At 45.1% G+C, this 24,967-nt stretch overlaps 1 protein-coding gene across 5 annotated transcripts in view; it reads left to right on the forward strand.

Moving 5' to 3' along the window:
• Window positions 1–24,967, forward strand: part of HECW1 (HECT, C2 and WW domain containing E3 ubiquitin protein ligase 1) — a 1,624,660-nt gene that overhangs the window by 1,550,037 nt on the left and 49,656 nt on the right. For all 5 annotated transcript variants that reach the window (XR_011274209.1, XM_069613305.1, XM_069613307.1 and 2 more), the window contains one exon: window positions 20,818–20,916. Coding sequence is in view for 4 of the 5 variants with exons in the window: in XM_069613305.1 (XP_069469406.1) it covers window positions 20,818–20,916 (99 nt within the window). In the remaining variant the exon portion in view is untranslated. The remainder of the gene's footprint in view (window positions 1–20,817; window positions 20,917–24,967) is intronic.

Raw genomic sequence — 24,967 nt, forward strand, 5'->3', positions numbered from 1 at the left:
CTTCACAGGGTGGTTGAATGGGGGTGCAATGAGGACAGCGAAATGGCGATAGTGGCGTTGGACGCGGTTAAAGCGTTCGACTCTGTTCGATGGCCGTGGCTGCTGGCGGCTTTGGGGCGGTTTGGACTGGGACCAGGCTACATGAGGTGGGCCGAGCTATTATATAGTGCGCCCCTGGCTAGGGTCCGTACGGGCGCAGTGGTGTCAGACAGATGGCAGTTAGGCAGAGGCACTAGGCAGGGGTGTCCTTGGTCCCCAATGTTGTACATACTGGCCCTCGAACCCTTGGCAATTTACCTCCGGCAGCAGTATGATCCGGTGGGCATAGAGGTGGGAGGGGAGTGCCATCTTATAACCCTGTATGCAGACGACATGCTGTTATACCTGAAACATCCGGAAGAGAATTTGCAGTATATCTTGGAGATATTGGAGAGGTACGCCTGGCTGTCCGGCATAGCGGTCAACCCTCAGAAATCCGCACTATTCCCACTAGGCAGCTATGTGGGGATACCGGTGGAGAGGCTGCCAGTGCTGCGGATCCCGTGGGCGACGAGCTCCTTCCGGTACCTGGGCATTGACGTGTACCACACTACCGAGGAAGAACACAGGCATAACACCGAACTAGCTGTGGGAAAGATTGAGAAGTGTATGAGGTTCTGGGAAAGATTGCCTTTAGCGATGATGGGTCGGGGAGCTATGCTTAAAATGGTGGTGCTGCCCAGGCTCCTGCATTACTTTAATAACATCCCGTATATGATACCTAGGAAGTTTTTTGCTAGGTTACATAGTGTATGTAGGAATTTCCTATGGCACGGCACGCGCAACAGGGTCGCATTGTGGAAATTGCAGAACTCTTATGAGAAAGGTGGCGTGAAGCTGCCAAACTTTGAGGCCTATTATATGGCGGCGCAACTGCAATATGTGGCCAGGTGGCTCTCGGATGAAGAGACCTCCGAACACAGGCTGCTAGGGAAAGACTGTTCCCCCTTCTATCTGCGGGAGGTGATCTGGGTGACCGGTTCATGGATGAGGGAGCGTCCTGAGATGCTAGCCCTTGGCAGGAACATATGGCGGCGTGCCTGTCGGATGATGGGTGACCCCTTGCCGTGTATGCCGCAGTTACCTCCGGTTGCCCTAGCGAAAGAAGACGGGCAGCTGAGAGCTATTCTCCGGACATACTGGGAGTCAGTGGGGTTGATCACTATGGGCGACATCTGGCAGGATGGGACCCTGATGGAGTTCGATGAACTGGAGGCAGGGTCGGGGCTACACAGGGGTCAATATGTGACATATCATAGGGTTGTCCGGGAGGTCCGGAGCACGTGGCCCGAAACTACCTTGGCCGGTGAACCGGATGCCACGCTGGAAATAATGTATGACACATCAGAGGGTGGGCACGAGGTCTCTAGGTTGTACGAGATGTTGATGACAAAGGTTGGGAAGGACTTGGGGCACCTGAGACTGGAATGGGAAGCGGAGATGGGGGCCCCGATGGCGGATGGGATGTGGGAGCGCGCCCTGGGGTACCACAAAAAGGTATCGAGGAACGCCAGGTTTAAGCAGATACAGCTCTATATTACGCACAGGGCATATATGACCCCCCTCAGAATTTCCAAATTTCTGGATAATGGGCGCCAGGCGTGCCCCAAGTGTAACGAAGAGAATGCGGACATGATACAAATGTTCTGGGCGTGCCCAGTGATTGCAACCTACTGGGGTGAAGTGGCGCGGAGGCTGGCAGGGAGGGGTGTCACACTTGAGGTGGATTCGTCTTGGGCCTGTCTGCTGGGAGGGTATCCCAGGGCGCGTAAGCTTCGACATGTTGAGAAACTTAAAGATCTGGCCTATGTGCTTGCCAAACGTAGGATAGCCATGGGGTGGAAAAAATGTCATAAGCCGCGAGTGGAGGTCTGGTGGCGAGATCTCCAGAAATGGGCTGATGCCGAAACGGCAGCGTGGCAGGATGGCAGTATGACAGGGGAGGAGGAAGAAACAGGCTCTCTCACGGCATGGAAGTTATTGTTAGCTGAGCTGTTTGGTATGGGGTCGGCCTCGGCTGGACTTGAGGGCGATGAGGCCCCACCGCATGGAACGGACACTGATGGCGGACACTCTACAGGCTCATAGGGGGGAGGGATGGGGATTGCAGTGCCTTATTTTTTGTTTGTTTGGTTTTATTTGTTTGAGGTGTTTTATTTATGTTTTGTTGTAATGTTGTTTGGTTGAGATAAAATAAAAATATATTTAAAAAACGGTGCCGGTGCTTCAGTCATATATCTGCTGGTAGGGGCCTGAACTAACGGCAGGTGAGGCCTGCTGGTTGTTCACTGCCCTTACCGGCAGACTCTGAGTAACCCGGTCTGGAAAAAATGCCAGAGCCGGTACTACCGGCTGTTTTACCAACATTTTTTCTGGACTTGGTTACTCATATTGAGACCCACTGTGTTGAATTCTAGGGGTGGATCTGATGTATTTTACGTGATGGTACTAACATGGTATAGTGCACAGATGCATACTTGTTTGTATCTTGTGAGGGGGTTGGGCTGCCAGAGCCTCCTTTGCTCACAGAAAGACCGGAAGGTTATATGGATAACCAAAACCCTGCATTTCGAAAATGTATAGGTATTTCACTGATAGGCACTACTTATTGCGTATCTTTAGCTCCTGGTGGAATTTCATGAATACCACTCTCGTTGGAGTGGGACTTCCAGCTACTTGTCCTTTAGCCTTTGAGTGCGGCCGAGTATTGGCAGTTGACCTCTAATGATGCGCCTGTCTTCGGAAAGCATTTGATGGTATGCGATAATCAGAGGCACTCTATCTGTTGATCAATTTTCCTAGTATTATAATCTATTCACTCTGGGTAATTATAGGACACGATGTTAATGCAGTGCACAGCCTGTGCACTATTATTAACCTAATAATTCTATTGTGGAGTGTCAATACCAAATTGATGCAATTCAAGGTGAATGGGAGAACAAATGTATCCTTACACTTGGACCAAATAACAATACGAAAACCAAAAAGTTCCCAATCAATTAGAGAACTCCCGTCCCCTGCACTCTATGACTAGCTTCTAATAAGCCAAGAAATTAATGGCCCATTTAGATAAACTCTCAGTAATGTACAAACATTTAAAGTGAGTGCTTGTTTGAGATTTCGTCTATTGTACAATTCTTTTATGTAGATATCCTATGAAAACACCAGACATCTCTGTAACAATAATTTTTTCTTAAAACATGAATCTTTGTTCAGAAAGTGACACAACGTATTTCGAGAAAGCTTCTCTTCATCAGGGATCTTGAGGCAATAATTGATCTACAAAATTATCAATAACATAAATTCATTTTATGTCTGAAACGTATACATTTTTTTTCACATACTTATTGTCTTTACAACAAAGTATACTATAATAACAAGAAGCTGCTGTTAGTTATATTGTAATGCAAATCAAATTACAAAAAGAATTAACCAAAGTGTGTCTAGAAATCCATTCAAATGAATGTGTGAGTAGAAGATCATTAACATTTCTTTTATCCTATCATGTATCATTAAACAACCAACAATCGATAGTAGGACATCAAGGACAATCATTATATGCTGACAAACATCAATAATCAATCTAAGATGCACATTCAATACAAAATAGTGACAAGGGCGATATACCTTCAAATTGCCAACCATGAAGATGGACTCAGGATTCCACCATGTTCTCAGAGTCATCAGTATTCTATGTCCCATTATATTCACCCGTGGGTATGATATCTCTTTTATTGTTTACAGTTACCTTCCTGATCTCTAAAGAAGTGCTACTGCTGCATCCTCTAACTCACCTCACCTCTTTGAGGTGTGAATATATATTCCATAGACTAAGGAGATCCTGTAAAAGATTAGTCTTGAGAGACATCATGGACCTTTGGTCTTTGTGAATGTGAGACAGAGTGTTTCGATCAGAACTAACCTCTAGAATAAGGGGCCTCTGACAAGTTAAAATAACTAATAACAGGTTGCTTACCCAAATGTCAGAGCTGTATATGGTGATCTATAGTGGAGCTCAGGGGGAATCTTCTTGAATTAAACGTATATCTGTAAGAGCAGAGAACAGATATCGTGCAAGGGTTAGGACCTAAATTCAAGTAGGGCATTTTAGAGCAGCAACTACCAGTTGGTTGATGAGATATGTAGTCCTTAACAAGCTCACCTATAAGCCTTCAAGAGGTAAACAGAGGGGAATCTCCATGTGTATAATTCAGGGTCCGCGGGCGGAATGGCTCTAAAATGAGTGCTTAAAATATTGGCGTGATGCAAATGCGTGTTGATGTCATGCCATAGTGACGCCCATGACATCATGAGTGTAAACAGTGTTGCGCACCGCGGGACTGCAGTTGTAGTAAAATAATAAAGTAGTAATCCCCATAAGTGTGACAATACCACAGGTCAGCAGGTACAGTCATATGGACAAGTAATTGGACTCCATAAACATAAGAGATTTTTGGAAATATTTCTATTGACCCGGTCACTTAACAAAAGAAACTCACGATTAGTCATATCCCGACTACAGTGAATGTAATTCCCACCTGTTGCTTAAAGATGAATGTCATATCCCTACCTCCATTATAGAGTAATAGGGAAGGTGTATGAAAAGAGACTCGACCATGTTCACAATACATCACATTAGAGGTAGATGCCCTATTACACAGCCATTTGGCTACAATAACCCCAACTGATGATTCTAACTCAAGAGTGTACAATCTGTAGATCTTTGGTAATTGTAATTTGTTACCAAGATTTCTCTCGATGATAACCATGATTACAGTCCCATCCAAGTGTATGTTATATGCAAATAAAGACAATGCCTGCAGGAGTTGTTACAAAGTCATGTAGTACTGTTAGGCAATGGATGTCTGACTCAAATGAGTGTACATTCTGATAGTCACTACAGTGAGAACAGCAGCGACGGAAGTTAATTCACGAAACTACCTTATAGGAACCTGGTGTGGAGCCCCTAGTGCCTAGGTGCATTTTAGGGCCTCATTACACAGTATGCGGTAACCATGGCGCTATTTGCCGCCAGTATTTTACTGTGTCCGCCTTGGTGGATGGCGGAATTACCGCCTACTCCAAGGTGAGCGGGGCCGGTAATTCCCCATTCACCAAGGCACTTCCCCATTCCCATTTTTGCCCCCATAGGGCTCAATGGGAATGGGGAAGGAGGTAATTACGGTACCGCAAATTGCAGTACCGTAATTAGCACCAAAGTTCCTTTGCGGGCCCGTTCCTTACCGGCTGGTTGGGTTCGGCAAAGGACCTCGTAGTAAGGCGGTAAGGGTTTACCGGTACCGGTGCCCTTCCCGGTACCGGTAAACCCTTACCGCATACCGTGTAATGAGGCCCTTTGTGTTGTACCTGGATATTTACAGGAATGGACCCAGATAGAAATATTTGTTCATCCATAAGGAGGCCACTGCATCTAGATGGTAAATCCAATACAGTTCTCGCTGTGCCAATTTTCTCGTCATATCTCATGGAGTTTAATCTTTTTACCCGTAATCAGTTGTCTGATGCAATCTCCCTTAATGACACTCAAGCAGTGTTGACAATTAAGACAGGGTTATGTACTGGGTTTCTCGTTCTGCAATACTCTGTGAACCGATTGTTTAGGTTACTCTGCTTTGACAAGGGAGTCTTTCAAATGTCTACCCTTCTCAAATGTTAGTGACCATTTCATTAGTCTGAATTTGTAACATATATCTATGAAGGGAGCTAAGTATGTAAAATAAGTATTAATCGCAAAAGCTTGTCAAAGGAAAGCCAGTGTCAAGGCACTAAAACAAAAACAGAAAAACACCACATCAAGCAAATACAACCACATTACATAACCATATGGACAGTATAAATACATCATACCATGCTAAAAACATATAAAACAGGACTGTAACACTGCAGTTTGTGCTGGCATCTAAGTTATAACATTAGCAGATGTCCATAGCAAGAAAATGGTACACCAGCCCTTTGGAATGAGCTCTCACCACATCTGCGAAATGAACCTTTGTATCACGCCTTCAGGAAACACCTCAAAACCTTCCTCTTCAACTAAGTTTTGAACCTCTCCCATGTGCCCCCTTCCCTCTTCTGTAACCAGCGCCTAAATTCCTGTGGGTTTTGTGTGCTCCTACAAATGTACAAAATAAATGAATAAATGCCAATAATGATAGGGTAAGAAAACATTTTCATGGTAGCTCTGCCAATTTATGCCAGTATCCCCATGAAATAACATACACCTGTTGGCTTTGCCAGTTAGAAATGCCCTGCCACAGTAGGAAAACAAGTCCTTTCTGGCTGCACCTATGCCTCCCCAATGTAAGAACACTCATCATGCTGGCTTTGCTCTTAACACGAGTAAACAATGCCATACGGCAGTAAGAAAACATCAAGCTGACTGCCCCAATGTATAATGTAGAATCCTCCCCATCCCAAATCAAACACCACTCAATAACACTCATTAAGCTGCCTTTGCCCAAAAATTCCAGAAAAACATGCCATGTCAAAGTAAGAAAATATCTGTGCTGCTAGCCCTAAATCCTCCAGCCTTGCACACACTCACACAGTCACACCCGATCACATTCGCTGTCATGCGCCCATATAACCGCTCTCACATTCATTCACACGTGCACTGCCCTCTGATTCATACGCACACTTACACAGGCACGTGTCATTGGTTGGTTTTGCTGGTCGGCTTGACGTCGTCTGGAGCTGGGATTGCTGGTAGACAGGTGCGGTTCCTTCAGCCAATGTGCCATGTGAAATTGGCTCAATTTCCCCCATCTCATCATCTTGGATTCTGGGTCAAGGAACGTAAGTCCAGATTTCTAAAGCTGAGGAAGAAACATAAAGTAGGACCAGTGAAACAAACCTGTGCCGTTGATACAGGAGCAAGAAAAGAAAACACAGGCAGGTCACAGGAGACCGAGTAATCAACCCAAACTAGCACAATTGAGTCACCAGGCACCTACCTCTATTTCTTCTTTTCTAGTGTTCTCTAACTACCCACCCAGAAGGAATTCTAGAAAAAGGAAGTAGACACTGGCTATATGCCTAATTCTGTTGAAGCAGAATCCTGTTTACTGTGTAGCGTTCCTCTGTTTCCTTAATAATTATATTCCTAGACCAGGACAAGGAAATAGGCGTGTGTTTGTGGGTTCCCGTATGTTCCTGGAAGTGACGCTTCGCCCACACGGCTGGGAGCATGATGGAGCTGAGGATGTTCACAGCCCTGTATCATGCATGATGTGACTGTGGAGGGCCAAGGATCGTGGTTCTGGGAATGAGCTCCTGCCCGCCCTTAGCAAACACTGCTGCAAGAGCGAGTGTGAGTCTAAAGTCAGGTAAGAAAAGGAGAACAAAGGTGGAACCTCCAACGGGTAGTCGAGCCAACAGCCCAGTGCTGCATGTGGAGAAGCACCCTCAGCATGACAACATCACCTTACATGCTTACAGACATACGCATCTTCGCCCACATGCTTTCACACATTCAAACATATTGTTTCTTACCTATTTCTCTCCAGCCCTGGACTCAACAGCACCTCCACAGCTGCTCCCCAGACCTCCAGTTCCCACAATCGAAGCAGACAGGTACCAGGAAGAGCTTTCTGGTTCCTGGCATGCGCGGCGGAGCTGAAGTGCTCCATCCTGCCATCCAAGGAGAGCTAAATGTGCAGAGAGGTGCAAGAGCACCACCACACACATTTAGTTCTTCAATTGACCAGCCTGCAACCCAAATTGGCCATGCAAGACTGTGGGACCAAAAAACCACAGACTTGCATGGTCCATTGGGAATGCACGGTGGGAAACTTAAAAAGTAAAGGGAAACCATGTGTCCCTGCTTTTGGTGTCTCCTCCAAGATGAGTGGTGGGTCAGCACCACATTGCCCATTATGGACAAGATGCCCCTGAGTCACAGGAGGCATCCATGTTCTTACCGCCAAGCGTCTATGGGTCAGCAGGCATCAAACTCTGCAAGGATATCCTTAAAAACAGCCCAAGTGATCATTGTTACTATTATGTTGTCACCAGAAAGGTAGAGTGGCAGCCACTATATCTTAAACACACACATGTAAATTATGATGAAGCACAAATTAATGGTGGAGGCTGAGTATAGCACACTTTAGCGCTGAATGGAAACATAAGGTGTACACCAGAACTATGCGCAAACTTCCCTTCACAGCAACTACAGATATTGAGGAATAGCTGGCAGTGTAACACCACAACAACGAGAGTGTTTATACACAAGAGATGAGAATTAGCAATGGTTTAACAAACGCCATGTGTTTTGTTCCCTTATTTGTTTCTCTACAGGTTGTATGTTTTCCACGTGTTTTTTCAATGTGGGTACCCTGTTATTACATGATGTCCAATGTAATGCAAATTATGAAAATGTTGTATATTATCTGCAGTGAATAACAGAGATGAGACTAGGCCCTGACCAAGGATTGTATCCGAAATGCATTGGCCATTTACTCACAAGTTTGCTTGAATAAGCACTGACGATATTCTAGTGAAATTAACCATTATCAAGGATTAAAACCTCACAGTTTGAAGAATTACCAAAAGGCTTCAAGTTGTCATTTATTTAAATAATTTAAAGAAAGTAAATAACCCCCAGTGGGAAACAAGGGTGTGCAGCCCACACCGAAGGCTATTTAGCCTAGGTCTCCTTTCCTTTTTTCACATCTATGCCACTGTGAATCCCAGATGATCTATGTCACTGTGAATCCCATATGATCTATGTCAGATGATCTATGTCACTGTGAATCCCAGATTGATTGATTGATTGATTTATTTATAGAGCGCCTTACACCAAGGCGCTGTACAATGGAACAACTCATACAGAGAACAACAATAAACAATAAACATTGTGAGCAAAATTACATAATGAATCATTTGACAGCAAAACAGTGCAAAAAGAAATTAACTGGGGGGAGGGGAAGTGGAGAGGAAGTAGGATTGGTATGGGGGAACAGAGAAGGATAGAACAAGTGAATAATAGAAAGGTGGGAGAATAAAAAGGGAGTGGGGATTGAGGAGTTAGAAGAGGGGGGGATGAAGAGAGAATAGGGAGGTCTTCAAGGAGGAGAGTGGAGGAGAAGGGATTTAAGGGACGTGCGAAATGAGGGAAGGGTCGTGGAAGAGCGGATTGAGAGAGGGAGTGAGTTCCAGTGAAGAGGAGCAAGGAGTTGGAAGGAGCGGAACCGGGAAGAAGCACAAGGGGAAGGAGGTACAGTGAGGAGGAAATGGTCAGCAGAACGAAGAGAGCCAGAGGGGGAGTAAAAGGTGAAAAGGGAGGAGAGATAAGGAGGAGCAAGACCTTTGATCAGATGATCTATGTCAGATGATCTATGCCACTGTGAATCCCAGATGATTCAAGTTGTATCTTGTATCTGCAAATCGGTGTCTACTGGGTTCAGTTGTTTAATGCGATTTGTTACTGGTGCTATGGAATTTCCACCAGGACACTGATAAAAAAATCTAACCGTTTTAGAGTTTCCAGGCGTCATGGAAATGCACTGATTACATGAGAAATGCATCCAATCTCCTTTCCCCGCACAGGCCCCAACAGAACATTAAACAGGCCAGCTCTGTATTTACATTCAGAAAACAAGCCATTTCTTTCCACAGAAACATTGCCCTGGAACAGAAGACGATGGAAACAGGTCCCATACGTATGTAACAGCTGCCATTTGTGACTGACGCAGAAACAGCAGTAAGGCGCATATAATTAGTCTCCTGTTAGCTGTCAGCTGTACACCACAAAGACTCTTTTCCATTCCCCAATCAAATGCCGCCATTTATTTCCCGCAGTTCTACCTTCTAGTCAGGTGACAGTACGTCACGCTGCGCCTGGTGTGACCGAGCACAAAGTCCAGTGAGCATTATTTATACTCCAAAGATTTATTTGTGGAAACTCATTTGAGGAAGGAGTCCGTGTGATTTATAAACCCGAGGCATAGGCACGCTGCGTCTAAATGTGAAATGGTTATTTGTCACAATTCTTATGGTGTTCTGAAATCTAATGGCATTCCAAAATGTCTCCAGCTTTTTCAGTACCTGCACACACGGCGCGTAATTAGACCTGTCGTCTCACTATTCCCTAATGTCATCTGATGTTTTTTTCTATTTATTTTTTTTGTCTTTAAGTTGCACATACCACATACGGCAGTGTCTCGAAATACAGTGGACACGTTTCCAATAAAGCATTATTACTTACAGTCCTGGGCAATATTCCTAAAAGCAGTTGTCGAAGTGTACCTGAAAAAAGTAGTGGAACTGTATCTCAGAAGGGGACTGGACGGGCGAGAGCATAGTGCAACATATGCCAAGGTGTTGCCGCCGGGGCAGGTGGAGTGGGCAAAAGAAAGTGGTGCCCCTGTATTGTTTAGTCGCTTAGTCAGGGGATTATTGATTTACTCACTGATCGTATCTCCACCTAACATCTCCCTGAACAGATGCCACTTCAACAGGGGCATGGAACTAGAAAAAACTTGCCAGTAATGTAATTTGGTGATTTATTCCAACTTCTGTGTCCCAAGAACGAAAGTCTTAATCTCCTCTGGCCTGTCACAGTTGCACCTGTGATCCTCCATAGACCAAAGTTTCCATCCTAGGATAAACTGTGTCATGCGATCCTGAGGATGGCCAGGAGCAGCCCCACTGAAGGATTTGAAAAGGATGCAAAGGTTTCAAGCTGAAGTTTCTAATCTACTTAAAGCCACACCAAGTTCTTGTAACTAGCTTGGACATGATCACGTTTCCTACAGAAAACAATCCGTTTTGAGCCACCTGACGCTGCTAATAGGTTTCATTGAAGTAACCCTCCAGGAGTGCATTGCAATAGTCCAAGTGACCTGTCACCAAGGCTCCTACTACAACTGTGCAATTGCACCAGGGCATGAATGGACAGATCCTCTATAGCCACCTGATATTTAAAAAGAACCCCTTGCAAATGGCATAGACGTTTCGAAACTGTATTGTCTTAGCATTTTAAATGAGATAATAACTTGACAAGTTTACCAAAATCAGGGGGAGATAGTATGAGTAGAGATTCTTTCTTAGTGTTACCAGAACCTCCCCCCGTCTTCCCCTGGCTAAGATGAAGCCAGCGGGAATCCTTCCAGGCCATGTCACTTAGGCTTCATGAATATACGGTCAGATTTCAGTTTAGATGCAACTGCTAAAAGATGGCGAAGTGAATAAGTATGCTATACCTACAAAAAGTAGCGTTTCCGGAAAGAGAGAATATGGTTGTAAAAATGAGTGGAACTGTTAACAGAAAAAATGAAAAGTGGTGGAACACGGCGCCAGTCCATTCCCACTCACTTCAATCACTGCCTATGAGCCCATAAACTGTCTTCTCTGCCTGAGTGAAATGAGGGAGCAAAATGGGGGGCTGTTGGAGCAGAGGAACCTGTATTTTCCAGCAGCTGCGGACAATACAGCTGTTAGCACCTGGCCACGGAGGCGGGTGCTAAGAGCAATGGGCTTTGAGGCAAGAAAAGCCCCCAAAAACATGTGGGGCCGTCGAGCTACACTGCTTGGCAGTCAGCAGTGGCATAGAAGGGGAGGGAGGTGCCAGTTTAACTGCCAGTGCTGGAGCGGGTGATATCTGGGTGGAAGGGAACCTGGACATGGGGAAAGGAAAGCGAGGAGTGCCAGGTAGGGGATGAGAGAAGCAGTGCAGATGCTGAAATATGAACGGGAGCACCATGGCGGAAGCAAGGGGAAAGGTGTGACACCAGGAGTGAAGAACAGAATCTTGTAAACCACAGGGATTAGTAGCCACACTGGCAAATATTGTTCAGACGCCAGGTATCCTGATTGGATCACAGTAGTCGAAGATCCTACTTCGAATGCTAATAGAAAATAATAATATGTAATACAATAGAAATCAAATATAACCCTAAATTATCTATAGTATAAAGAAAAGGTCTTCCAATGAGCTCAACGGTGAGACAACCAATCATAAAGTCTTTTATTTATTAGATAAACTGGCAATCGTAATATCAAATGGGAAAGCTTACAGGTTCTGAGGCTGATTGATTGTTACTCCAGCACTCATGGTAACCCCTTGACTCTGTCATCGCTTTGAAGCGGTCCCTCAATGGCATCGCCAGTTTATAAGTAAACTAACTAACCTGACGAAGTAACTATTACCACATCTCAAGAAATGTCTGTTGTTGATGACTCGTGAAATCTCGGGTCCTGCAAGCCAAGTTGGCCACCACTCCACAACCCCTACAATCTCTGCGATCTTTGCAGAACGAAGAAGTAGACAGGTGGCGCGTCAGGCAGATCAGTGAGATATCGCGGAAGTGGATCTTGACAGACACCAGGAGCCAATGTAAATGCCAGAGTACTGACTTCCTATCATCAAAGCATCTCTCCTTTGGCTACCACTCTGCCTGCAGGGCGATCCACTGCTCACAGAGGAGCTACGATGAACGTAGGTAGGCCAGATAAGATTCAGCTTCTCAAGTATAACATCGATGCAACCAGGCTTGTCACAATGAGGCGAAAGTAGATTTTGAAATCATTGGCTTGAAGGTGCATAAAGCTTAAGAGTGAACATTTGCTTAGTCGATAAAGCTATTACCACAGAGTTTAATGGACTGCTGAAAGGTAGTACAAAGTCCATTGGCTTGGCATAGCTCGCCAGTAGCAGGTTATTCTCTTAACTTCTTTAGTCTCCACCAGGAGGCAATCAGTAGGTAACGTGAATTTTTGAGCAAAAGAAGATCTGTCTTTGGGATATGGACTGTTACCCAATGTCTGGCGCTGAATGAGTCAATCCTCTGGAGACTGTGCTACAACCTTCAGCCACAGGCTGGTGTCCAGGAACAGCCACTTCAGCAATTGGAACACACCGCCTGGTCCATGAATAGAGTGAATAATAGTATTTTTGTGTATTTGTTGAGCACTAAACACCACCATTCAATAAGTTGAGAGTGATGTGGCCAGAGATAAGCAATGCAATAGTCAAGGAACAGAGCAGGCCAATGGAATGTGTCCGTTTCAAGATATTTGCTGGTAAATGCATTTTGTTGATGTGAATTATCCCCCAAATGTAGGTTGGAATAGTATCACTAGTATGATAGAATAAGTAACATTTATAAATGTACACCACTAGGTACTGTCACAAAGACACATTGTATGTAATCGTATTGTCTGTATGTGTACGTATCCAATTCGATCAGAAATAACATTAGTCCACAACTGTGATTTATCAACCAATCATTTGCTACAAATTGTCTTACTTTTTGTATCAGTCATGTATTCCAAATAATGTGCCCGATCTATTTGAAACGTGATAATTCTGTAAAATATTGTATTTGCTCGCCTTGGGAAGATTCTCAGTGGAGTTAAGGTCAATTCAGCTTGATTTCTGTATTATCAGGATGTAGTCAGTGCCAGCAGTGTTCAGTGTTGTATTATCAGGGTGTAGTCAGTGCCAGCAGTGTTCAGTGTTGTATTATCAGGATGTAGTCAGTGCCAGCAGTGTTCAGTGTTGTATTATCAGGGTGTAGTCAGTGCCAGCAGTGTTCAGTGTTTTTTTGGCAGGACTTTCTAATGATACACATATTAATGCAACAATGCATTTCAAGAATATTAGCACCCCAGTTGAAGTCACAGGATCAAGATTATTGTATGCCTTAAAAAAGACCTAGTGTCGAAACACGTGTTTGGCAGACAATTTGTATTAAATGATCAAAAGATAAAAAAGTCAGACAATTTGTAGTAAATCATTGGTTAAGTCACAGTTGTAAACGAATCTTATTGTGATCAAATTGAATGCGTAAACATACAGACAATAAGGTAATATATGATTGTTTTGTGATAGTGCCCAGTTGTATACGTTTATCAATTTTTCCTATCTTAAGTGGACATTGTCTACAGGGTCCAGTAGGCCTAGGCAGCAATCACATTCTATTTAATTGTTTCCAGAAGTAATAAAAGAATACTTGTCCTTAGGCCCAGCAAGCAAGAGGTTCTACCAAACCTCCAATAGTCTGCTGATAGAATAGGCGCCTGTGGTATACACCAGGCAATATGGTAACTCTGATCTGCATAACCGATCCTAGCCCATTGCCACCTGGCCATGAAGCAGGACAGCCAGAATACCTATTTGCATACAATTCCCACAGCACTCTTCATAATGTTCATTAATGATTTATGGTTCATATTAAAGTGCACCGAAACTTCAATAAAACAATCAAGCAGCCCCCACTCCATTCCAGCACGTTTGAGGATCGTCTAATACCCAAAGGGTCACATAACAAGCAACCAAGAGCTTTTACTCAATGACATACCTGCTGACTTAAATGGCTACGTCGCTTTTCTTGGTTTCAACTATGAAGAGGACCATTATAATATGGAGCTGCACTTCCAAAGGATTAAGGATCAAGTATTGTAATGGTCTATCAGTGGGTCATGGAAACGAGGACCTCACAATCGAAGCTGGTGGACAATGTATATAGTAGAGTCCATTGACTTTAAAACCCAGGATAATGCATCAACAACATCTCAGAGAATTCAAGTCCTTAAGCTTCCTTTTTTGCTACGAATCGAAAGTAGCTCACAGAACTACAGACTGCTCGCAGGATTTGAACTATTTATTTGCGAAAATAGGCAACAAACCACACGTATTTGTCCATGGAAAGGTCTTTTCTGGATAGATATTTGATGTATGGCAGATGCTGTCTGGCCTTAGTCTGTCCCTCAGCTGTTTCAGGAACAAATAGCCTCATTACAAGTTTGCCGGTCTGGTAACTACGGTACCGGTAAGCTTGCCGGTACCGTAGTTACCAGACCAGCAAACTACGAGTTCTGCTCGCGGGTACCTTTTCATCCGCCAGGTCGGACCTGGCGGGCAGACTGTCACCCACGAGCAGAGCATGTTGGGTGAACTAGCAACATTCTGAATGGTGCCGGTGCATCCGGCCTCCCCATTCCCGTTAAGCCCTATGGGGCTCAATGGGAATAGGGAGTATTTTTTTAACTTGCGCCTGGGAATGTGCAAATACCGGGTCCGGCAGGGCCATAATGACCTGGTAATTGTCCATTCCCGGGCGCCGGAAACATTTGCAAGTTCAGCGGTAGCCTGCCGGTTTTACTGGCAAGGCTACCGCCGAACTTGTAATGATGCCCAAAATTCAGGAATAAGAAAAGAAGAGAGAAGTCAGAAAATGTCCAAACTGTGCAGAATTGTGTGCATCAAGAGATAAGGAGTACACTTCAATGGCTCAATTCAGCCTCCTTACCAGGATAAGACCTCTCCCAAGATTCAGGGGAAAGGATGGTGGGCTCCTGCCAGACGGGCCACAGTCGAAGATAACGAGGGAAGAGAGCATGGGTATTGAGCTCCTGGGGGGAGGTAATGTAAACCACAGGGTTTGGGTTGGTTGGGGGTAATGTTACGGAGGTCAAGGGTACACCGTAAATGAACATGTAAATCAGGTAATTTGGGCTATGCAATGATTGATGTATGCTGACCTGTTATGCTGGTTATATAAAATTAAAATATATAAAAACGATTCATTTAAACTGTGCAGTGTTGTGTTTGTTGGTGAACCCAACTTCTCATTAGATCACTGAGTGCCCCAAGGAGTTACCACATGGGCCTCATTACAAGTGTGCGGGTCCGGTAACAACGGTGCTGGTAAGCATACTGGCACCATTGTTACTGGACTGGCACACTACGAGTCTGCAGGCGGATGCCATCCCGCCCGCCAGGTAGGCCTGGCGGATGGAACGGCACCCGCCCGCTGAGTTACACAGAAGCACCGGCACCGTTGTTAATGGTGCCGGTGCTTCTGTGGCCCCCATCCCATTGAGTCCTAGGGAACTCAAATGGGAATGCGGATTAACAATTACTGGCGCCTGACTTCCCAGAACGCCGGGGTTCTACTCCCCTGGTGTTTCCAGCAAGCCTGGTGCCGGTAGAATTTGCAAGTCTGGTGGCAACCTGCCTGTTTTACCGGCACGGTTACCGCCGGACTTCAAATGAGGCCCCATATCTCTGTCCCAGGGATGGTGGCACTACTCATGAGGCTCAAGACTCAACGCTTTGCAAGCATGTCCTCTTCTGAACCAAATTGCTAAGTGGAACCTACGAAAATAAACCTGCAAGCAGGAGTGAAGAGATCGGGATACAGGACATTGTAGTGTGGCAAACCCAAGCCATGTGATATACACTGATATTATCTGTGTTGCATCCAAAGCATAGACTAGACGGTCATCTTTTATATGTGCGTGCTATTAAGGATGCATCATATTGTGATAGATATGACAAATGTACTGACAGTAAACATATACTGGATATTATAATATGCAGAACATAGAATGGAACTCAGGGTAAAACTCAATTTTATGTGGTGAGCACTAAAATTGAAATGCATCACTCACACTAGCGACAGCCTAGTTTGCCCAATCACATTTATTTATTCTGGCAAAGTCTTTTATTATTGATTTTAGCCTCTGAATACTCATGGGACATTATGGTATGGTAATGTTTATTTGTAAAGCGCCTAGACACAAGGCAAGTGTTTCAAAGCGCTCAAGGAGGAGGGGACAAGGGGAAAAACAGCAGTCGTTCAGGGCCCTTGAAATTCTGAAACGATAATAGTCTGCACAGGCAGAGTAAGTGCATGTAATACAATTAACAGTATAGATAACAGCAGATAGGTCTGATGACGATTCAGCAGTTTTTCCAAGTGCAATTAAGGCGCCACCATGCAGGGAGTGAAGACAAGAGGGAACAAACGATCTTCAGGCATGGTGCAATTGGATCGCACAAGTGCATAGACAGTTACCGGGTAGGAGGAGTTGGAGGGGGGGGACAAGTTCTGGGGGGGTCCAAGTGCACCCAGTCAGTGGAGACTGGATTAAGTGCAGAGAGATGCCTCTCTCTTGGGTCATTGATCAAGTGCAGTGATGATGAGGCAAATGCAGGGACCGAGGCGAGTGCAAGAGAACTGGCAGGAGTGCCAGGGACCTATGGTACACCAGGCGGCCAGTCAGCAAGCTGAATGGAAAAGGAGGGAGAGAGGGAAAGGGCAGAGGGATAGGTTAGCAGGGTAGAGGGAGAGAGAAGGAAGAGAAGAGGAAAGTCTTGAGGAGTTAAGGAGATCAGGCTCAAGACGAAGTGCAGGAAGTGTTGCACTGAACAGTGCTAGTTGGTGTTTTTTTCCCACTTCCTCCATTCACGTTGTATGCACACAGTGCTCTGGGTTGTGCTAGGTACCAATACATTGTATTAGAGTTGCAGAGATTAAGGAAACAGTGGTTGAATAAGCGTGATAACCGATTGCCTTTTGGATTATATTGCAATGAAAAATGGTACACCTGCAACAATTGTGATGTTAGTCCTTCTTCATTATTGATTAGTGCTACGCATATTGTTGCATCCCATCTCTGCCCACCACCACATGCTGGCCTGGTTCTGGAACACTTCACGCTGGCAGCAGGCAGAGTTCCATTTGTGTTAGTCGGCGTTGAGACCAGAGCAAGCTGCTGTACTTACCCTGCATCTGTATTAAATCCCTCTGCAACCGCTGCCCTGGTGTCTCTCTTGATTAGACACACAGGTAAATAAAATGTTTAAACAGGAATTGAATTAGTGAAGACTGTCCACCTGGAGCCAGAAAGTTACCCAAGCATCTACCATTCATGTCAAAGTATTAGAACTGTTGTATTTTAAGAAATATGGGAAATTTCAACCAAGAATCGAGTAAGATCAACAGCCTCGTTACAAGTTTGCTGGTATTACCAGCTGTTTCCCGGGAAACTGTAATACCTGTCCACCACTTGGTCTGCGGGAATTACCGGCAGATTCCCAGTGGCGGAAATGCCGGTAAATACCTATGGGGATTTGCTGGTATTACAGGCACCAGTATTACCAGGCCAGTAATACTGGACGCTTTTTGCCTGAGGGCCGCAGATATACCTCCAGCTCGGAGCTGAAGGTAAATCCTCCACACTACCGGCAAACTTGGAGTGTCCCGGTGCGATAACGTTATTACTTCACCAGCACACTCGTAATGAGGCAATAGGAGCTTTGCTTTCATTAATGCTTGCCATTGGTCTCCATGTTAGTCCAGACATGAGCGAAGCTCTCAGTACAAGTGAAAACAAAAACCACAGAGTGACACATACATTATGCAAATCAGGGAACAGAACTCTGGATGCGCTTCCGTTTTAGGGTGAGGGTTTAACAAGTGAAATATATCAATGACAGCAGCCACAGCCTATCGTGCCCTGTCACGTGACTTTAGCCTAGCAATGGAGCAGAAGTGAAGTGCCATCAATGCCGAGCTAAAAGGTGACATTGCGCAGAAATGTTTGCAGCTTTTGGACTGGTAGAATATTATGCAAACCATGCCTGTACCATCCGAGCCATGCTGGTGCAAAGTAAAAGCAGCGCCAGGCATGTGTTCTCTTCTACATAGAGCACATTAGAGTAGCATAGCTTAGTTCCAACAGGAGCACGGGATTAAGTACAGGTGAAATAATTTTCAATTCTTTTTACCTTTTCTGCACAAGAAGTAGTCTGTATTTTATCAACCAGATCCTGGCCAAAGAGAAGCTTCTATTAAACCTCCTTCTCAACTCTGCTGTTTGACAGTACACCAGTGCTGTTCAAGAGATAGCCTTCAGGATATTATATTGCCTTCTGGGGCACCAACCACTCATGTTCAACAACATTTGCCATCTTAGCTGAGATTACTCAGCAGCCTGGGAAGCAGGGAAACCATTAAGAACATACAGTGCCGGAAATGGACAAAAAATAACTGGGGGAACTCACCACGGACCTCCACCCTTCGCGCGCAGGGAAGATGGTAGTAGATGGGGGGGTGGAGTGTCAGTAGTGTGGGGGGAATGAGGGGGTGAATCTAAGTGTTGAATAATGTGGGTACCCTTACTATAGGATGCTGGCTGCTTTGGATAAAAACAAAGTGCATTTTGGGAAAATAAGAATGGCTGCCAATTTATCAAACATGTCTGTAATAGTAATTTAAACGTACATTCTTTCTGAGCATGCAATGCACACGTGGTTTGGTGCTCATTTCATCTGTCAGAATAATCACCATGATAGTAAAATGATATATGATATTTTATTTATATTGCGCTTGTACCCAAGTGTTTCAGAGCGCGTCCAAGCAAGGGAGGGGAACAAGGGAGAACAAAAACAAAGATCTTACTAGGCCCAGTGACATTAAGAAAGCGCAAGTGCATTGAGAAGGGAAAAGGGGGAAAGTGCGTGGAAGGGGGAAAAGTGGAAAGTGCATAAAAGAGGGGAGAAAAGAACAAATAATAAGTGAAATAAATAAATACAGGCGATGACAAAGGTGGTGGTGCAGCCATCAAGTGGCAAGTGCATGATTAGTCAGATAAGGTATATCTGATAATTGCAGAAGAAATGTGGGGGACTGTATGGGTACAGATACAGTTCCCAGTGCAATGGGTGGCCTGGAGGCAGTGCAGGAGGGAGGCGGGGAGCATTATATATATATATATATATATATGATGAGACTGTTTTCCTACAGTCGGAATGGGAGGCACTCCCCCGTTCTAAAGAGAATCACCAGGAAGCTCGTTTACTGCAGACAAAATATCTTCTTCATTATGCAGACCACGACTGTTAATAAAAACCACAAAATACGTGCTGCTCCATACTTAATGACACAAAAAATGACTCGTTTCGCGGTTACCTCAACGCTTGATCACAACAAGTGATACACAAACACCATACTGTTAAAATACCTCATGTGACAGGAAGTTTGACATAACATACATATATACAGTTTTGGACCGTTTCAATGCTTGAGTTTGGCCTGTCCTAGTGAGCAAAGGATGACTTTCAGGGGCAGTTTGTGAATTTTGCATATTGCGCTGCCAATGAGAGCCGAGATGTGTGGCACACTTCAAACGCACAGCAGACTTCAAACGCACAGCAGACTTCAAACGCACAGCGTTGAAGAAATGTACAGAACTCCTGGGTAGAGAGTTTCCTCAACTTGGTGGGGGTGGGTTTGGGCCTACAATGCAATACAATGAACGGCAAAGCAGTTTTTGCCAGAGCGAAGCTCCGTCTTGTTCCGGCCCAATTCCTCCCCTGACAATATAGTGTGTGGGTTAGCACACCACAGACGGACGCTACTGATGCAGTACCTGAATCTCTTGTAAGTTATGTGAGAGGGGTTTGTGTCACTTTTCTGACAGTTATTGCTTTGAAGTAATGTTTTAAAGTTTTATTTGTTTCCCCCCAACCCCTGCCTTCCCCTACACGTACCCCTAATGCAAGCTCCTCCCCACCCTGTTTAGCCCCTTGACGCGCAGCCCCCTATATAATTCGAAGTGTTTTCAGAGTAATTACTTCAAAGTAAATTACTTCAAAATAATTACTGTCGCAAAAACAATAGGATACCATGAGAGGCTCTTTGGAAATACGTGGGCTTTTGTTGAACGTTATATGCGGGTCTGTTGACAACAATATGGGAGCTATGAGGATCTGTTGTAGGGTATGTGTGATTCTGTCAGCGACTATGTACGGATATTTTGATAGAGGTGTGTGAATCGGTTCAAAGTGGCTGCGGAATGCTTTTTAACACAGGGGCCAAGAAGGTGTGCTGTGCCTCAGCAGCACCACGGTCATGTAATGGAGTGGGGACGTCCGGATGAGTGCTTTGTAGGAGTAAAGCTAGTACTTCCGAATGCTGCTGGGAGAGGTGCATCTAGTTAGCCTGACGCATGCTGTTTCTCTTCCAGGTTCAGGTTCAGTGGGCGCATTCTCGGCCTTGCCCTCATTCATCAGTACCTCCTGGATGCTTTCTTCACGAGACCATTCTACAAGGCATTGCTTCGATTGTAAGTATACATAATGCTGCCTCCCCTCAGCAGGAACTGTAGCCTTCAAGCTCAGACTCAGTACAGTGCCCCTTAAAAGAGAAGTATACCTCCTGAAACCAACGCGCGTGTTTCTCAATGGGCGAAATGTGGGCCAAATGGCGAATAGTGGCACTAGGGACAAGCTTGTCTGTTTAAAGCTACATTTGCAATGTCTGTATACTATCTGAAACATTAAATTACAATTTAAATATGAATACAACCATACATTAAATCAAGACTTTGTTGTGAGTAGTAAGATGTTGTGTATGCTTGGATGGTAAGTCTCGAGTACGGGGGTGCACACCACTTGTGTGCTGCGCCATCCAGCATCCTGAATCAGCCCTTTCCTTTCTTATACAAAAATCACATTTTGCTAAGTTTGCTCAGAGAAGTGGTAGACAATGTGCAGCCCTCCAGATGTTTTGGCCTACGACTCCCATGATTCAGCGGTAAGGGCTGATGGGAGTAGCAGGCCACAACATCTGACAGGCCACATGTTGCCCACCACTGACTTAGAGGAAAGATGAATGCCACAAGCATGTAATATACCAGAGCCATGGTTCAACAGCGTGTGGCTCAATTTCTCTGAGATTTTCCCCCAAAGGCTATTCAAATTGGCCAGTACCTGAAAAGGAAGAGTTTCAGATAGAGCCAAGTCTCAAATGAGCCGCTTGATTCCCCAAGTCACACGGATGTGTACAGTTTTGCGCAAACTGCTTATGTCAGTACATTGTGGTGATAGCAAGTCTGTTCAATGCTAGGCTGCCAGTTCTGCCGAATGTATGTGTAGCAGCCAGGCGTGCCCCTGGTTCTCTACATCAATTAATCAGAATGGACATAGAGAGTGGCCAATGACCACATAAACCAGAGGCTACCCCTTAAAGGTCCAAACTCAGGATTTCCCTGGTGGGTGAGTATTTATTGTGTCACCTTCTGAAGTGGCACATATAGCTGCAGTGCTGCTGTGGTCATGCCGATGGAAGTGCCGCCCTATAATGCACAAGTGATCAGCATTGACCGCTGTGTGGCTCTGTAATGCACTGATCCCGCCATAAAGATGGTGGAACAGGTATGTGGACTAGCATTACACCTCACAGTGAACAGGGCAATCAGAGCTATGGCCCCATGGCATGCCCCCATCATGGAGCTACACTCATGTCTAGCCACCATTCTTTTTTTGCCCACATATGACAATTCCAACACTTGGTAGGTAGAGTCCCCAGTCCATATTTGTACGCACACAAGTGATTGATATTTAGTCAATCCATCCCAGGGCTCCTAAATATAGCCCCAGTGTCTTAAAGTTTCACTCGCAGCCCTTTCTAAGATAATCTGATCACCGCCAACAGCAAGTGTATTGGACTGAATCTGTATTATGAAAATGGAACTGTGCCCCTTTTTTTCTGCCCTTTTCACTGTGGCCCCCAATTGGATTGTCCATCTTACCTTGCACAGACCTCCCTGAATGTCCTCAAAGCTCAGGCTCCTTTTTTATGTGTGCTGGAGATATGACCTAAGGCACCTTCATAGATTCATAATTCTACAGCAATCATCCCTTGCCATGAGGCACTCTACTATCACATCTCCTGAAGAAGTTAGAACAGATCATAGACTCAAATTCCAGGTGATGAACATGCATTACCTCCACGTCCCTCTTCCTCGTCCCAGTACTTTCCTATGAGGCCCCGCCTCCCACACATGAACTTTTTTTTCTTCTTGGAGTTGTAATATCCCCTTACTTAACCACAATCCTCAGTGCTTTATTTCCTGTCCCCGGACGCGACTGGATTCCTTCCCGGAGCGGGAACCTGGGGAACATCATGCTGTTCCCTCCCTGGCAACTTCTCCAGCGGGGTGACAGTGTCCGTCCAGCGGTAGGTTGGCTCCTGGGATACCTGTGGGGCTCGGATTCTGCAGTTGAGACGGATTTTGCTTGCCCCTCTTGGCCCTCCTACAGGGTTTGCGGGGCCGATGGCGGCCAGAGCATTGGTATGTCTGGATCACTGTTTTCCCAGCACCGTCAAGTCTGGGGCTCCTAGTAAGGTGACCAGTCTCTGGGTTGTGGCACCAAATGCAGGGCATCGGTGGCCTCTCCTGGTTTGCATCTAAGTTCCCAGAGGGTGGGAGGGGTTTGTTGAGGCCCCTCCCTGCATCCCTCTGTAGTTGCAGGGCCTTCTTGGTCCTGCCAGCCCATGTCTGCAGCGTGTGTTTTCTAGAGGTGTGCTGCACTCCTGTCTCTCACCCCTCTGCAGTGATTGGCCAGCAGTTGGCTGTGTCACTATCACACCAACTGCTGATAAAGGGCATCACAATGAACTTCAAGGCTCTTTATATGAGTATCCAACAAGGAGCGGCTTTGGAGTGTATAAGAAACCTCTTAACACACCATATGACACAAAAAGAGTACCAGTGAATGTTATGGCCTTATGCAAGAATTTCTTCCTGTTCAAAGATACATATGATCTTCAGAGGTGCGGTGCCGCATTGGGAGCAACTTTTGCACCTAGCCTGGCTGTAATCTACATGGCAGAATACGAGAAGAATGACGTAGTCAACAACACCAATCCCTTGTGCCACAGAATCAGTAAGTGGAAGCGATACAAAGACAACATCATCTTCATTTGGAACTGAGATACTGCATCGCTAGAAGAATTCCACAAATGGTTAAATGAACAAACCACAGTAATTCAGTTCACTCTATGCAGCAGCCCTAAACCATCAACGTTCTAGACCTTACCATTACCAACAATGAAGACCTCCCAGCATGCAAGGAACCCTCCAAATACACTCACTACGCCAAAGACCTGGAACAAAGTTTGTCCAGTAGAGGATACCCCAAGCAACTGTTCAAAGCAGCCCAGAAAAGAGCCAAGTACACACCAAGGGAAACCCTTTTGAGTCCCAACTTACAAACATCAGAGGAGGATACACTAACTTGTGTAACCACATTTGGTCCAAATACCAGTAAAATTAAAAAAATATTCAAACAATTCTGGCCATTAATACAGCTTAGCATCCCAGGCGAGCCAATGCCAAGAATGGCATTTAAACGAGCAAAGAACTTAAAGGAACATCTCACCCACAGCAGATTTGGGAAAAAAGAAACACAGAATTCACTTTGGAACTTGCGAGAAATCACAGGCCACCATCCCTTTGGAACCTGCTCTTTCATCACTAAAATCAAAACTTTTACAGTGGCAGGAAGGGAGTGGAGCATAAAAAAACTTCTCCAGCTGCAAAACCAAGAATGTAATCTACATAATAAAATGCCCATGCAGGCTCAAGTATGTAGGTCAAACAACGAGAGAAGTATACAAAAGAATTGGGGCGCACCGTTCATGGATCAGGTGCAAGACCCACTCTGCTCCAATGGTTTCACACTTTATGGAACTACAACATGGCCCAGATGACATAAAGTGGTGGGTAGTGAACCTGGTAAGAAATAACACCAACACAAGTAATGCCTTATCTCACAAAGAAGCATTGTGGATCCATAAACTTAAACCCATTACATTAGGGTTCAATGACCTGATATATACATTTGTTGGTCAATAATGTCTGGGTAAAATACAACATAAATGCCCTTTCAGGAACCCATGGACACTAGATTCCCCACCTTCAGCATCCAAATATGTCTTGGCACAGCACATCACATCCCGCTTTATCTAAGCCTAGATAGGTACAACAGGCCTGGGATCTCCACCAACTACACGGCCCGATGCCAATACGTAAAATACTATGCCAATGCACAGCCCTGACACCTGCAAGATTTTGTTCACAGGCGTATGAGCAAGGACTGATCTATAACCAGCCCCATCTCTGGACACCAAGGCTGCCTCATCACCTATGCACGCCTAGGAGCAGGGACACAGATCTGGCTTGGTCATTGGACAGCAAATTACAGCATACTTCAGAATGGCATTGCATCATTTGTGTTGGCCAGGACAGTTACAATGACAACTTGCCATGCCAACACCCGCGGAGTAAAGCTTTGACCACATGCGCATGCGCAATGAACATTCAAAGAAAC

The sequence above is a fragment of the Ambystoma mexicanum genome, chromosome 5p (assembly GCF_040938575.1).
Source record: "Ambystoma mexicanum isolate Mex_15411 chromosome 5p, UKY_AmexF1_1, whole genome shotgun sequence".
In the NCBI taxonomy this organism is placed as follows: domain Eukaryota; kingdom Metazoa; phylum Chordata; class Amphibia; order Caudata; family Ambystomatidae; genus Ambystoma; species Ambystoma mexicanum.